At 45.4% G+C, this 17,263-nt stretch overlaps 1 protein-coding gene across 2 annotated transcripts in view; it reads left to right on the top strand.

The window, feature by feature from the left end:
- Positions 1 to 3,887: 3,887 nt before the first annotated feature.
- si:ch211-1e14.1 (UPF0606 protein KIAA1549) overlaps positions 3,888 to 17,263 on the top strand; it is a 325,462-nt gene continuing 312,086 nt past the window's right edge. For both annotated transcript variants that reach the window (XM_041215470.1, XM_041215469.1), the window contains exon 1: positions 3,888 to 4,100. In XM_041215470.1, the coding sequence (XP_041071404.1) occupies positions 3,938 to 4,100 (163 nt within the window). In that variant the 5' untranslated portion in view covers positions 3,888 to 3,937. The remainder of the gene's footprint in view (positions 4,101 to 17,263) is intronic.

The following is a 17,263-nucleotide window of genomic DNA, read 5'->3' as shown; positions in this document are numbered from 1 at the left end:
TATTTAGCTCCCAGTCCTGATCCCTTGCAGCCATGTCTCCATGATGCCCACCACATCATACCTGCCAATTTCAATCTGCGCCACAAGCTCATTTACCTTATTTCGTATACTACGTGCATTCAGATACAACATCTTCAGTCCTGTATTTCCCGTCCCACTTCTCATTGTTGTCCCTTTATCTGATGTGCTTGAAGTTAGATTCCTAGCCCTTTCCAAACACTTTGTCCTATTTGGTGTTCTGGAGACTTTAAGAGCCTCTCCTGGGCTCTCCTTTCTTTTCAGTTTTTTCATAATTTTCCATGAAGTTGAATCCACCCCCTGACATGCTAACCTGCTGCTTTGTTTCCCAATAGTCATACTTTTTGGAGTTTTACCCTTCCCTTCCCCCCCGACTTTTTAGTTTAAAGTCCTGTTGACCAACCTATTTACCCTTTTCACTTGAACATTGGACCCAGATCGGTTCAGGTGGAGACCGCCCCAAAGGGACAGATCCCTCCTGTTCATACTGATGCCAGTGCCCCACGAAATGGAACCCCTCTTTCCTGCACCACTCCTTTAGCCATGTGTTTACTTCCATTATTCTCGCATCCTTATGCCAATTTGCATGTGGCTCGGGTAGTAATCCGGAGATTATAAGCCTTGAGGACCTGTTCTTTACTTTTGTTCCTAGTTCCTGATAATACCCAAACAGGTAATCTTTCCTAGTTTTACCTATGTTATTGTCCCGACATAGTCCCCAACAACTAGATTCACCCCTCCATCTCCAATATCCTTTCAAGTCGGTCAGAGATGTCCCTCACCTTGGCACTGGGCAGGGAACATACCATGCGGGACTCTCGATCCTGCTTTCAAAGGATGCTATCAATTCCCCTAATTATAGAATCCCCTACAACTACCACTTGTCTTTTTGCTCCCCTCTTTTGAATGGCTTCCTGTGCCATGGTCAGCTGGCTCATCCTCCCTACAGCCCTGTTCCTCATCCACACAGGGAGCAAGTCCCTCGTACCTGTTGGACAAGGTCAAAAGCTGAGGCTCCTCTGTTCCTGAACACATGATCTCTCTACATGCCTCATTTGCGGTCACACCCTGCTGACCCTGACCACTGACTGGATTTGAGGTACTTAATCTACCGGGTGTGACCGCCTCCTGAAGAAAAGCGTCCAGGTAACTCTCCCCCTCCCGGGTGTGCTGCAGTGTCTGGAGCTTGGACTCCAGCTCATCAATTCTGAGCCAGAGTTCCTCTAGCAACCAACGCTTGCTGCAGATGTGGTCACTGTGGCTCGCAATGGGATCTGCCAGCTCCCACGTCATACAGCTAGAGCACATCACCTGCCCAGCCATCTCTACTTAGTTAACTAATTAATTAATTAGCTTTGCAGTGTTTTTTTTCAAATTTGGTGCCGATTTCCTACCAACCAATCAGGTCACAGCTTTCTTGTGATGCCACTTTTTCAGTTTTGGCTTCAGTTATTCTGTGCCCTGAGGCCATTGCTCCAGTGCTCCTCCCTCCGAGTCTCCTCCCTGGAGACAAGGCCGCGAATCCCCAAGGTAAGCTAGATTTATACTCACCGCTCTGGTGCTCCTCCCTTTGAGTCTGATCCCTGGAGACAAGGCCGCAAATCCCCGAGGTAAGCTAGATTTATACTCACCGCTCCGGTGCTCCTCCCTCCGAGTCCGCTCCCTGGAGACAACGTCGTGAATCCCCATGGTAAGCTAGATTTATACTCACCACCCCAATGCTCCTCTCTCCAAGTCTGCTCCCTGGAGTAAAGGCCGCGAATCCCCAAGGTAAGCTAGATTTATACTCACCGCTCCAGTGCTCCTCACTCCGAGTCTGCTCCCTGGAGACAAGGCAGTGCCCCTTCTCCTCAGGGATACAGAGAGATGAGCACCAAGAGGGAGGAGGTGCACATACCAGCCAGCCCATGGGCCATCCTCTCAGGCCACCCCAGGGTGAGCAGTCAGTATTCATCCCCTCTGCCAGTGACCCCAAAGCCTCCAGTAGGCAAGCGATCTCAATTAGGCCTGGGCTCTCAAGGTGTCTGCGAAGGACAGCGTATGCAACGGGGCATTGCTCGCAGGGGCTTGCCTCCTCATCAGCTGGTGATATCGGGGTTGCACATTGAGGGCACAATGGTGGCATGAGTGTTGAGACACATAGATTTATGCGCATGTACGTATTTAAATCTATCACATTATAATTTGCTCACCTGATTATGGTGTGTACCATGTGCATTTTTTGGGAAGATCTTGTCCATGGTGCATGTTTTAACAGATCTGAAGGAATGAAGTTTCCCCAGGATGTGCGAAAATGCACAAGCAGTGCATTCTAAATCCTTAATTACGAATTGCATAAAAAGTTTTTCTTTATTTTACCTCTTCTCTTTTGCCAATCACCTTGATATTGTGCCCCCTGGTTACTGACCCTTCAGTTATTGCAAACAGTTTGGTGCTGAGGCCCTCAAAAATTCTTAATTGAAGTACATGGAGGTGAGAGTCAAAAAGGAAAATGTAAGACACAGCAGAAAGTCTGGGCACAATCATCACCATCAAATAGAGTTGATCTGGAGCATGGGAGGGGGGGATGGTGCAAAGATAGGGTAAAAGCAAGTTATAGGGTTGTCAACCCTCCAGGATTCCCCATGGAATTAATAATTAATCTCCCAGATGCTGTTCTAAGGAACAAAATCATAGAGCCATTAAAATAAATTGTTATTTTTTTCTCTCCCTTTGAGCATTTTTGTTTATTAATTGTAAAAAAAATTGGGGCTTTTTGACTGGGTAGGGTGGTCAAAGCTGGGAGGGCATGATATAAAAGCTCCAGGAATACATCCTTGCCAGAGTTGGCAACTCTAGCAGAAGACAGGAAGGGAAAGGGGAGTGGAGAATATGATGGGGTAGGGCAAAGCAGAACAAGGTTCCGTCGTGTAATGGGGCTAAAGGCTTGGTATCATTCCTAAACGACTGGTGGCTGACTCTGCCGCTGTGCTGTCTCTCTGTATGGCTGAGCTCAAGTGGAAGCTCAAAACAAAAACAGAATTACCTGGAAAAACTCAGCAGGTCTGGCAGCATCGGCGGAGAAGAAAAGAGTTGACGTTTCGAGTCCTCATGTCCCTTCAACAGAACTGGGTGAATCCAAGTAGAGGGGTGAAATATAAGCTGGTTTAAGGTGGGGGGGGGGGGGTAGGTGGGGGGAGAGAAGTGGAGGGGGTGGTGTGGTTGTAGGGTCAAGCAAGCAGTGATAGAAGCAGATAATCAAAACACAGAGGTATTGAAGTTGGTGATATTATCTAAACGAATGTGCTAATTAAGAATGGATGTAGGGCACTCAAGGTATAGCTCTAGTGGGGGGGGTGGGGGGAGCATAAAAGATTTAAAAATAATGGAAATAGGTGGGAAAAGAAAAATCTATATAAATTAATGGAAAAAGGAAGGGGGAAGAAACAGAAAGGGGGTGGGGGATGAGGAGGGAGTGCAAGATCTAAAGTTGTTGAAGTGGAATCTCACCTGTTTCAACTCTTCAGTATTTTGCCCCCCCCCCCCCCCACCCCCCGTCGACCCCCAACTTCCAACATGGCGGCTCCGCACCTGGAGGAAAAAGGCACGCAGCTCAACGGTGAGGCGGGAAAGGCTTGGCTGGGCAGGGCGGGGGGGGGGGGGGGGGGGGGGGAGGGGAGATGGGAGTGGGAGGAGGCGGGAGAAAGCAGATTGGTGGAAGTGAGCGCGTGGGGCGGGAGCGGGTTAAGGGTGATGTCACGGCGCCCGCCCGCCCGCCCGCAACGTCTCCCCGACGCTCGCGCCCCGGAGTGGTGGTTGTGCGTGCGCGAGCGAGCTGGCGGTGAGCTTTCTGATGTGAGAAGGAAGGAAGGAAGGAAGGAGAGAGAGAGAGAGAGAGAGAGGAGAGCGGAGAGCCACCGAGGAGGCAGGAGGAAGAATTATGGAAAGGGTCCTGGATCGGCAGCGGCGGCGGCGAGGGCGGTCCTCCTCCCTATTCTCGGGGTACCGACCCCGGGTGAGATGCCGTCTCCTTGGGCACTACAGCTCCTTCTTGCTCGTGGCTTCGCTGCTCCTATGGCTCCCGGCTTCTGGCAGCCCCTCTGGTAAGTAGCGGTCCCTGCTCTCTTTCTGTTCGCTTGCAACGCAAACCTAGCCCTTGCATTGCTCCTCTGCATTTTATTTTTGTGTTTCATTGATTCATTTTTTTTTACGCATTTATTCCGTTTTTTGTTTGTGTTTGAGATCTCACTCCCACCTTTGTGTGTGTGTGTGTGTGTGTGTGCGTGCCATAAACGGTATTGTTTGAGTTCCTTCTGAATAGCGGTGATGTGGCTTTGCTGGATGATCCCCAAATTATTGTTATTATTTTGGTGACTGGGTCACATTAATTGTCTCCAGAGGCTTTTATAAGGTGCTCAGGGCTGTGCTTGTGTGAAGTTTATGGGAAGGTAGGTTGGGGTTGAAATTGTGTGCTGTAGGTACTGTGTCCATCCATCGTGACCTGTTACTAACTCATTACAAGATTTTTTTTTGTGTGTGTGCTGCTGATTGGGTGAGCAAGATTTTGGCTGTGCCCTGGTTACCTTGGGTTAAAAAAATAAAATAATGCCGGTGGTTGGGTGAGCAAATCCACAGGGTGGTGATGTTGCATGAAACCGTACAGATGAGAGTGTCCCAGGATTGTTTTTTTTAGCCTTGGCATATCTCAGTCCAGCTGACAGTAAAATTGGTCTTTGAACGTTGGGTGGAAAGATCAGCCAGAATTCCAGTTTCTCAGTGTCACTTAGTGACTCATGATGGCCGAGGCAGATGTGTGCACATCGGATGAGGGCACATGGTTTGCCTCTCCACAGTGTCAGTACTCGTTGTCAAGACCATGCCTGCAGAATGTCACTTGGACAAGGTGGCCAGTTGGCACAAATGGAACCGTATCACAACCAGGTTACTGGCCTTGGGAGAGGAGGGTGGCAAATTGAACCAATAATGGACTTAAACCTACCTGATCTAACTTATAGTTTGTTTCTATGCAAGGAATATAGTTTTGACCAGCTTGAAAGCTTGCTTTGAAATATCTTATGCATGGTTTGCGGTGCTTCTGTTCTAATTGGGAGGGGGGGGAAGAATCAACTCTTATTTTTCAGGTGCGAGTGCCCCTATGTGTGCTATATACTGTTAATGGACTCCATATGTGTACTGAATGACTTGTTTTTCTCAGATTAAATTGTGGTTTATTTTTGAAATTTCTGCCCACCCGCCAGTAGTATCATTCTTGTGCCTTCCCCCAGTGGCTTCATCTTAGATCTGTATGTACTGGTATTTGTGGAAAAATTGTAGAATATGACAGTTGAATGAACTTAGCAGCTGGGTCTTGATCTCTTTCACTCAGCACAGGTGTGAAATTGAGAGATCAATAGAAAATGTTCACATGTAGCCCAGGTGAGCCTTTGCAGAAAATTGAAATCTTGTTGGAGGGGAATAACAGCCTCATGTGCTATAAACTTGGCTTTCGCAACATGACAGCAATGGACAAATTTTATTACATCTTTGCAGGTGCTGTAATGGGATGATTGGTCCAAGCCTCAAGAGTTTAACATAACATTGTATCCATTTGTTTTTCTTCATATTCCTGCCTGGCATTTGGGCATTTGTCAGTGCTTTATTGCTGATGAGATATTCAGTCTCGAATGAGACAATGGAATAGCAACACTGAATACATGTGGAATAAGAATACAAGGGATTGGGTTGCAATGTTATTACCTAATTGAAGGCTTCAGATATCTTGCCTCTTGTGTGATTTATAAGTATCATGTTCAACCTCAAGGTTAGGTTACAGCTATGAAGCACTCTACTTAGTATCTTGTTTTCAGTATTGTTAAATGCTGTTTTATTCCTTTAAAGAAAAAGGTAAATTGAAGTTTTATTGATGCGTAGCTGCCACTATTGAAATTTGTAATGTGGAAGACCGGTCTATTGAAACTCCAGTAGTATCATTACTGCATTTCTTCATCCCTAAGAGGAAATCCTTCTGTAAAACTGTTTCTGCTATTGCTGCTTGTCCCCGCTCCACACTGCCTCCTAAAATCGTCTTGGTTCTAACCACCTCCAACCCCTCACTCACCTGATTGACTGTCAATCCAGAATTCTTTCCCATCTAAACGAGGACTAACTGTTCCATGAGAATGACTTCCTGCTATCTCAAACCTCTGCCAATATCCTTACCTGGCCTCCGCTCTTGTCGATGTTATTAATAGTTCCCTTAATTCAAATGGTGTCCCCCTCCCTTTCTAAACAGCTGTCATCATCATCAACATCTCTTCATAGAACCCACCCTTTATTTGTTCCTCCTCCTACATCTTCTGTCTATCTGTAGATCATTTTCCTGACTGAGATCCTTGAACAGGTCAAATGTCCCAACCCTGTTCCAACTCCTGGCAAGAGAAGAACTATAAAAGAACGGCTGCAAGGACTAGCAAAACAGAGGACAGGTCTTGCAGGAGAACAACATGGCCAAACACACGCAGTCAGGTGATGAACAAGGAGAAAGGCAGACGAAACAGATTCAAACAAGCAATTTTGGCCCTCCTAAGGTAGCCAGCGTTGCTGTTTCAATAACTTATCTTCCTGATCCCATTTGATTACACCTTGAGTTCCCTATGGATCCATTCTTGGCCTCCTTTTCGTTATCTACATTCCATTATAACATAATTTGCTAGCACAGGAACAGCTTTCATAAGTGCACAGAAAACACCAAGCTCTACTTCTCCACCACTTCCCTCAATCCCTTGACCACTTCTGTGATGTTAGGTTGTCGATGAGTAAAATCTTCACTACCTGAGTATTGAGAAGACTGAAGCCATTGTTCATAACTCACATCTACAACTTCACTCTTGACGTTGATTTCAGCACCAGGTCCAATTTCTGCCATAGTTTACATCAGGCTGTATCAGATACCACAACTGAGTATTGCTCACCTCCAGCTGCAATATTGTCCACCGTTGTCCCGCCATCACTCCCATTGCTGCAAAAGCCTCTCCTGCTTTATTGTGGCCTTTTAATTTTCATTGCTTTACTGTCTTCCGTGCCAGCCTCATTCTGATCACCCCACAAGCTTATTGAAAATTCAGCTGCTTGTATCCTTCCTGCACCAGTTCCTGTTGACCCCTGTTGACTCATTTATATGGGCTACCTGCTAATATGCTGGAATTAACATCCTTGTTCCTCTCTTCAAATCTAGAATGAACTGGCTCCACTATATTGTTAGAGTGTGCCAAACGCCTTGTATTCTGTTCCACGTGCTGTGGTTCTCTAATCCTGGTTATCCGTTAATTTCCCCTCCCCCTTCATTTTCCCACCTTTGGTGTCCTTAGGCCCACTCTACCATGCTGTCCGTAAACCCCTCTGACTCTCAAATATCTCTTTATCTTCAGAAGTCTCAATTTAAAAACCCCTCTTTTTAATCAAGATTTCATTTGCTTCTCTTAATTCCTACCGTTTAAAACAAAAGTGACAATCCATAAGTGTGTAGCAACAAGAAGCACAGCTGTGCAGATCAGAAAGATCCCACATTTAGAACATGTGAACATAGGAAAAGAAATAGGCTGTTAAGACTCTTGAGCCTGTTCCATCATTAAATTATGTTTTGGCTAACTTGTGCTTCAATTCCATTTGTTTGCATTTGTTATGATAGGTAGTGTCTCAAGTCTGGCTATTTGAAAACTGGATTTTTTAAGCTGCCATGCATGAATTTTTATTATTATTGGATAAGCAAAATAACTTACTGGCTCGATGGGCTAGATGCTGCATCGGTATGTGAAGTCAGCATCCCACAGCGCCAGTATTTTCCTGTGGTGCAAGTGACTCTCGACTTGAACTGTGCAACCCAAACTACCTATCTGAAAACTGGCAGGATCCAAAATCTGGCAGGGACTTGGTCCCAAGGTTGCTGGTTTTGAGAGACTACCTGTATTAAGGGATATCGAACAATAGTGAAAATTTCAAGGCCCCAGCTTGATGAGAGCACAATATTCAGCAAGACTAAACTTGATACAAAGCAGTTTTATAAGATATAATTTTGAGCCTTTTATAGAAAAAAATCATAAAACACTTCTTGTGCTCATCAAGTAATAACACTGGCAAAAGACTGATTTTATTTCAGGTTCTGAGTGTCAGCAACATGCAGTCTCTGGGTCAGATATAGCACAATGATTCAGAGTCAAGTTCCTTCACTCTTCCCTCAGATCTGCACTTTTTTTTGAATTTACCATATCAACCTCTAAAGAAAGAAAAGCTTGCATTTATGTTGTGTTTTCCATAACCTCAGGATGTCCAAAAATGCTTTACAGCCATTTAAGTATTTCTACATCATCATTTAATTCAGTCTAGATTTGTGCCATAGGCCCATGGAACTGGATTGAGACTGGACCCTTAGACAGGAAATATTCATCTCATTAGTCTGAGCTGGATTTGAACCCGGAGGCTAAAAGCCAATGTCTAACAGAGCTACCAGCACTGAGTGCTTCTTGCTTGCTTACTTACTGTGCAGGATTCATTACGTGTGGTACATGAACTCCTCAAATGTGCTGGTTATCTTCAGGTGAGCAAACTACAAGGAGACATGGGTCCTGCTTCCTGTGGCAGCTGTTGGCATAGCTGATTATTTGAAGGATGGCTACATATGGATACAGGCTTTTTTTTTTAACTTGATGTGGACTCAAGAAAATCTCTAGACTGTTCTGCCAGCAGCATGGGTCATTGAAGCCCACCAATTGTATGTGCCACCTAAGTCAAATTAAAATATAAACCAAAAGATTACACACTGGGAAAATTTGGGAGTGTCTCATGTCTTTCAGCTTTGAAAGTGGGATTAAAAAGTCACACTTAACTCTTTTTTTGAAGAGTTTCACATCCACCATTCACATTCCTCTTGGGTTCTATTGTACAGATTTTTTGTGTACACTGTTGCTCCTTCATTCTTGCCACTCAAGCCACATTGTGAATTAGGAACAAAACAATATAGGAAAATGTCATGCAAGGTAGAACTTTGATATTGAGCCAGCATTCTTGTGTGATTCTTTTAATTTGACACCACCTGTATCTCAACCAGCACAGACCTGTAGCCACCAAGTAGAGAAAGAATGTACTTTGTCTTGCAACTTTTACAACTTGGGACTTGGAGTACATTTTAAGCATAGTCAGTTTTGTAATTTTGGAAAATGTGACAGCCAGTTAGCATACAAGAAGGCTGTGCAAACATCAATGAGGTACATGACCAGTTCATCTGTGGCCCTCCACCTGGACCCCTCCCTCTGGATTCTTACCTTCTCTTGATCTTTTCATTGAGAACTGTAGGCGCAACATTAGTCATCTCAATTTCTCTGCTTCTCTCACCCATTCTAATCTGTCTCTCTCTGAACTTACTGCATTCCGTTCTCTCAGGTCCAACCCTGACATTGTCACCAAACCCGCTGACAAGGGTGGTGCTGTTGTCTGGCGCACTGACCTCTACCTCGCGGAGGCTGAGCGTCAACTCGCAGACACTTCCTCCTACCTCTACCTGGACCATGACCCCACCACTGAACATCAAGCCTTTGTTTCCAGGACTGTCACTGACCTCATCTCCTCTGGGGATCTTCCTCCCACAGCTTCCAACCTGATAGTCGCCCAACCTTGGACGGCCCGCTTCTACCTCCTACCCAAAATCCACAAACAGAACTGTTCAAGTAGACCGATCGTGTCAGTTTGCTCTTGCCCCACGGAACTCATTTCTCGTTATCTCTCCCCTTGTCCAGTCCCTTCCCACCAACATCCGTGATTCCTCTGTCACTTTACGTCACATCAACAATTTCCAGTTCCCTGGCCCCAACTGCTTCCTCTTCATCATGGACGTCCAATCCCTCTACACCTCCATCCCCCACCAGGATGGTCTGAGGGCCCTTAGCTTCTTCCTCGAACAGAGGCCCGAACAATCCCCATCCACCACTACACTCCTCCATCTGGCTGAACTTGTTCTCACACTGAACAATTTCTCCTTCAACTCCTCTCACTTCCTCCAAATAAAAGGTGTGGCTATGGGTACCTGCATGGGCCCCAGCTATGCCTGTCTCTTTATGGGGTATGTGAAACATTCCTTATTCCAGTCCTACTCCGGCCCCCTTCCACAACTCTTTCTCCGGTACGTCAATGATTACTTTGGTGCAGCTTCATGCTCTTGTCGGGACTTGGAAAAATTTATTAATTTTGCTTCCAATCTCCACCCCTCCATCATTTTCACGTGGTCCATCCCTGACACTTCCCTTCCCTTCCTTGACCTCTCTGTCTCAATCTCTGGTGATAGACTATCCACCAATATCCATTACAAGCCTACCGACTCCCACAGCTACCTCGACTACAGCTCCTCACACCCCACTTCCTGTAAGGACTCCATCCCATTCTCTCAGTTCCTTCGCCTCCGTCGCATCTACCTTCAAAAACAGTTCCTCTGACATGTCCTCCTTCTTCCTTAACCGAGGTTTTCCACCCACGGTCATTGACAGGGCCCTCAGCCGTGTCCGGCCCATCTCCCGCACATCCGCCCTCACGCCTTCTCCTCCCTCCCAGAAACATGCTAGGGTCCCCCTTGTCCTCACTTATCACCCCACTAGTCTCCGCATTCAAAGGATCATCCTCCGCCATTTCCGCCAACTCCAGCATGATGCCATTACCAAACACATCTTCCCTTCACCCCCCCCCCCCCCCCCCCCCCCCCCCCCCCCCCCCCCCCCCAGGTGGCATTCCATAGGGATCGTTCCCTCCGGGACACCCTGGTCCACTCCTCCATCACCCCCTACTCCTCAACCCCTACCTATGGCACCTCCCCATGCCCACGCAAAAGATGCAACACCTGCCCCTTCACTTCCTCTCTCCTCACCTTCCAAGGGCCCAAACACTCCTTTCAAGTGAAGCAGCATTTCACTTGCATTTCCCCCAACTTAGTCTACTGCATTTGTTGCTCCCAATGCGGTCTCCTCTACATTGGAGAGACCAAACGTAAACTGGGCGACCACTTTGCACAACACCTGCGGTCTGTCCGCAAGAATGACCCAAACCGCCCTGTCGCTTGCCATTTTAACACTCCACCCTGCTCTCTTGCCCAAATGTCTGTCCTTGGCTTGCTGCATTGTTCCAGTGAAGCCCAACGCAAACTGGAGGAACAACACCTCATCTTCCGACTAGGCACTTTACCGCCTTCCAGACTGAATATTGAATTCAACAACTTTAGATCTTGAACTTCCTCCTCCATCCCCACCCCCTTTCTGTTTCTTCCCCCTTCCTTTTGTTTTTCCAATAATTTATATAGATTTTTCTTTTCCATTATTTTTAAATCTTTTATGCCCCCCCACCCCCACTAGAGCTATACCTTGAGTGCCCTACCATCCATTCTTAATTAGCACATTCGTTTAGATAATATCACCAACTTCAATACCTCTGTGTTCTTTTGTTCTTTTGTCTGTGACATCTTTTGATGATCTGCTTCTATCACTGCTTGTTTGTCCCTACAACCACACCACCCCCTCCACGTCTCTCCCCCCCCGCCCCACCCATCTTAAACCAGCTTATATTTCACCCCTCTCCTTGGATTCAGCCAGTTCTGTTGAAGGGTCATGAGGACTCGAAACGTCAACTCTTTTCTTCTCCGCCGATGCTGCCAGACCTGCTGAGTTTTTCCAGGTCATTCTGTTTTTGTTTTGGATTTCCAGCATCCGCAGTTTTTTGTTTTTATCATCTGTGGCATTGTTTTAATTGAGGTATAAATGTTGTCCAGGATGCCGGTAGATATCCCCCGCTGTTCTAAGAATAGTGCCTTGTGACCTATGGCATCCTTTTAAGAGAGTGGACAGGGCCTCCTTTTAAAATCATTTGAAAGACCACCACTGACACTGCAGCAGTCTGTTTAGTATTGCATTGAAGTGTCAGCCTGCATTATATGCTGTAGTCCTGACAGTAGGTCTTGAATCTAAACTCTTCTGGATGTTGGAACGCTACCATTCTAGACTACGCTAAGTACTTTACTCAAGCGTTTATACAGCTCAAAACATTCTCCACCAAGAGCCAGGAATGGAGGGGCAGACGCTATGCCTGCCACGTCACTAGTATTTTTCATAGTTCAAATGGCTATATGCTGAAAATTTCTCACATCCACACCTGCACTTTAAGGAGTGCCCACTTTCCCTCCCAACACCTGATTCAGGCTCATCTGACAACCATGGCACCTATAACATGCCCTGGGGCCACCTGCAGCCCAGGTCTCTCTTCTGTGGCCCTCAACACACCTACTCTGCTTGTTGTGCCTTTGGGCTCCACTACCTCCAAATCTTCAACGTCTTTGCAGATAGGATCCAATAGCAAGACAAGTGAAATGGGACAGTTTGGAAATGAGAAATAGCTAGTGTTAATATATGGTAACAGGTCTGTTCAGAGCCATTGACCAAATCACTTCTTTGGATTGTGTCCCTTGGCGAGTATCGTTGATTTATGCAAATATTTTAAGTCCACTCATAAAAGTAGAAGGAACTGAAACTATTTACCAACACTGCTATTCTTTTCTGGGGGTGGCAGGAAGACAAGGCAAGCTAACTCATGAATATGGCAAATCAGAAATGAATGCAAGTTTATGGGAGAGACTTTGAGATGCTGTCTACTCTCTGGAAACCAAGGCCATAACTCAGGCTACTTAATATGCTTTTCTAGCATTCTGTTTGTGTGTGTTTGTGGGTAAATGCATGGGTATACGTATCGCATCAGGTATACATATTAGGACTCTTTTATCTTGGAGGAAATCTTTTTTTCTTCTCTAATCTTTCATGGGATGTGGGTGGCACTGGCAAGGCTGGCATTTGTTGCCCACTCATAATTTCCCTTGAACTAAGAGATTTTTTTCGGGCAGTTAAGAGTCAACCACATTGCTCCGAGTCTGGAGTCGCATGTAGGCCAAACCGGATAAGGGCGGCAGATTTCCTTCCCTGAAGGACATTAGTGAACCAGATGGGTTTTTACAACAATCGATGATTGCTGGTTATCATTACTGAGACTAGCAATCAATTACAGGTTTATTAAATGAATTTGCTGGGATTTGAACCCATGTCCCAGAGCATTAACCTGGGCCTCTGGATTACTGATCCAGTGACATTACCACTCTGCCCCCTAATAAAGGTCTTTAAAATTACAAAACTTTTGAGTTTGATAGAGTGGAAAAGCACAAAATGTTTCCCCTTATAGGGAAAAGTGCAATTAGAGGCCATTAATATAAGATAGTCACAAGAAATCCAAATGGGAATTCAGAAGATACTTCTTTACCCAGTGTTCGTCCTTGGTATATCTTCCTCTCCTCAAAGTCTTGGCTCACTGGCCCGAATGGTCAGCACCACAGTGTCTTCCCACAAGAACCTGTTCTTCATATGCAAGCTAAGACATTGCATGCCAGCTATGGCCAGATCTGTAGCCAAGCTGGACCCCATCCTTCTCCGATGTTCACAAACACGTACTTTCCAACTGGGGCTACTGGATAAGAGGGGCAGGCAATCTAATAGAATTATCTCATGCACTAGCCTTCCTTTCCACAAACCCAGGGGTGTTGGGATCACTGGCAGTGTTCTGATTGCTTCCCTAGATAACTCCACTGAAATCAACAAAGGCCAAGGAGTTTATAATCCATACGACAATATCACACAAGCCATTGTCTTTATTCACTTGGATATTGTGGAGCTTTTTTCTTAATGGAACACTGCCTGAGGCCAACTCTGGAGACCTCCGCCCAAATTGCTGTTATTTTAAGAGCAACTGGAATCAACCAAGCTACTTTCACTCCTAATATGTATTCAGTGATCGGATGAGTTCAGCCAAACCAGTTGTTTTTGCTCAGTGTCCACAAACATACACTTCCAGCAGTTGTCACTGCAAAGGCAATGGGCCCTCACAATATTCCAGCAATAGTACTGAAGCCTTGTGCTCCAGAACTTGCCTTGCCCCTAGCTAAGCTGTTCCAGTACAGCTGCAGCACTGGCATCTACATGGCAATGTGGAAAATTGCCCAGATATGCCCCGTATACAAGGAGGACAAATCCGACCCAGCCAATTGCTGCCCCATCAGCGTACTGTCCATCATCAGTAAAGTGATGGAAGGGGTCATCAACAGTGCTGCCAAGTGACACTTGCTTAGCAATAACCTGCTCACTGACGCTCAGTTTGGGTTCTGCCAGGGTCACTTAGCTTCTGACCTCAGCTTTGGTTCAAATATGGACAAAAGAGCTGAACTCCAGAGATGAGGTGAAAGTGACTGCTCTTGACATCAAAGCAGCATTTAACTGAGTGTGTAATCGAGGAGCCCTAGCAAAACTGGAGTCAATGGTAATCGGGTAGAACTCCGCTGGTTGGAGTTATACGTGGTACAAAGGAAGATGGCTATGGTTGTTGGAGCACCATTCGTGACTCCTCAGATATTGAAGCAGTCCAAGTCCAAATGCAGCAAGACTTGGACAATATCCGGGCTTGGGCTGACAAGTGGCAAATAACATTCGTGCCACACAAGTGCCAACCAATGACCATCTCCAACAACAGAGAATCTAACCATTGCCCCTTGATAGTCAATGGCATTACCATCACTGAATCCCACACTGTCAACATCCTGGGGGTTACCATTGACCAGAAACTGAACTAGACTAGCCACATAAATATTGTGGTGACAAGAGCAAGTCAGAGGCTAGGAATCCTGTGGCGAAACTCCCCTCCTGACTCCCCAAAGCCTGTCTACCTACAAGGCACAAATCAGGAGTGTGATGGGATACTCTCCACTTGCCTGGGTGAGTGCAGCTCCAACAACACTCAAGAAGCTTGACACCGTCCAGGACAAAGCAGCAGTTGATTGGCAACTGTTCCACAAACATTCACTCCCTCCACCACAAATGAACAGTGGCAGTAGTGTGTGTCATCTACAAGATGCGCTGCAGAAACTCACCAAGGCTCCTTAGGCAACACCTTCCAAACCCACGACTGCTACCATCTAGAAGAGCAAGGGCAGCAAATACATGGGAACGCTACCACCTGGAAGTTTCCCTCCAAGCTACTTATCATCCTGACTTGGAAATATATCGCCATTCCTTTACTGTCGTTGCCTCAAAATCCTGGAACTCCCTTCCTAACAGCACTGTGTGTACCTACACAACTTGGACTGCAGCAGTTCAAGAAGTCAGCTCACCACCACCTTCTCAAGGGCAATTAGGGATGGGCAATAAATGCTGACCTTGTCAGCAATGCCCACATCCTGTAAATGAATGACAAAAAGTGATCGGAAGTGGGAATCCTTAATATGCATCCTTCCCCCGACCCATGGCACTCACACAATTATGATGGCCCTTTCTGATTTTGCACAGGAAAGGGGAAGCTTATACAGAAAAAGAGGCGTGCATTACAGTACATAACACACCACCGGTCTAGTTGAGATCAGCTAAAGCAGCAGATTGTAGATCAAGTTTGGAACTTTCATGGTCTATATGGCTCAGGTGCTCAAAACATTTAAAGTATTTTATTTGGTTTTAAAACATTGCCATGCAGAGACAAAGTCTGAACTCCAGGGATCAGGTGTATGTTCCAGATAAGGCTGGGCTCCCCGGACTATGATAATTTCCTGTCTCTTCCCATATTTCTTTCAAAAAAGATTAAAGAAATTCTAAGCTTTGATACTGAATCTGATTGGGAAAGGATTGTTTGATATGGATGTGCTTGAAAGCTTTGTCTGCTGGCATGGTTTAATTTTAATCAAGTAAAATGAAGAGATGTGTGTTCCAATGCAAGTGCCGTTTATTTTTCTCTAATTAACTCTTTTTTTGCCCTCCTTCTTCTGAGTAAGTTTAAAAACAGGACCTTCTGGCAGAATTCTTTGTTTCAAGTGCACAGCACAATAATGGTAAAGGAAAGAAAGCTAAATTTATATTGCACACGTCATAAATGTTTCATTTTATGCACCAATTAATTTGAGCTCCTGCATTATGTAACTAGGATGGGTCAGAAATTATAATTGGGTAGCTCAACTGACAAGAATGCGAGTGAATGATTTACCAAATCCTTCAAGATGATGCCGTTTGAAAAGCAAAATACTGTTGAAACTGGTTGCCCTTTTCAAATAGTACCTCCACTGGGAGGGGGTAATTCTGTTTGAGTAGTAAGGGAAATATTGAAATGCTGGAGGCAGCTCAGATGAGCCATGAGGCTGATCCTTGGTGTCAGATATGGATTCCGAGGAAAGAATGGAGAGAATTGGGGCTTTTCAGCCTATAAAGGAGGTACCTGAGGGTTGAGCTTAGTGGGCTATGTAAGATGTACTGGGTGTAGAAAAAAATAACATGAAATATTGCTTTGTAAACTAGGAGTATCACAGAATTGGCCCATTGTGTATGGCTCTCCAAATGAACATTTCACCTAGTGCCATTCTCCTGCCTTCTTGTAACCCTGCACATGGTTTCTTTTCAAATAATCTTCTAATTCCCTCTCGAATGCCTCAATTGAACATGCCTCCACCACACTGAGTAGAACAAGGGGACACTGGTTCAGATCTAGTAAAAAGTACTTTTCCGACTTGTTATAATACTATACTTTATATCAAAAATAATTTATGGCTGAGGCCACTGAATAATATTTAATAAGACTGTACAACAGCATTTTAAGTAACTTAAACAGCAGCTCCTATGATGGTCAACCATCTACATATATCTACATCTTGTCATTGACAAAGTTGTCAGAATGGAGTCCTGCTGTCTAGAAGTAGCCCACCAACAATTTAAATGAGTATGAATGGTACATCTCTTGAACTATTTGCAAAACATCCAGTCATAACATAATTGGGGGTTGTGGACTCAGCGTTAGATTCAATCACTTTGGACGATGGACCCTGGCTGAGAAGGGGACACCCCTGGCCATGTAATCGAAACACTTCTACAATGGACCTGAAATGAGGTCATTATGACCATGCTTGGTAATTGGCTAGTTTGTGAAGGAAGGTGATCTGGCAGTAAGCTAACTCATGTAAAAAGACTTGATTTCCAGGGTCAGTGTGCACAAAGACCATGATTTGGTAACAGCACGATGATGACTTGTGGCCCCTTTTTTCCTCCCTCTCCAGCTATTCCGCAAATATGACCTGCTTGTATTTTGACCAGTCCAAAAACATTTTACATCGTCTTGGCGCAAAATCTGGAAAGATCATTGTACCCGGCCTGAAACTGTCGAATTTATCAAT

The sequence above is a fragment of the Carcharodon carcharias genome, chromosome 21 (genome assembly GCF_017639515.1).
Source record: "Carcharodon carcharias isolate sCarCar2 chromosome 21, sCarCar2.pri, whole genome shotgun sequence".
NCBI lineage: Eukaryota > Metazoa > Chordata > Chondrichthyes > Lamniformes > Lamnidae > Carcharodon > Carcharodon carcharias.
This window is presented reverse-complemented; position numbering and strand designations above follow the sequence as displayed.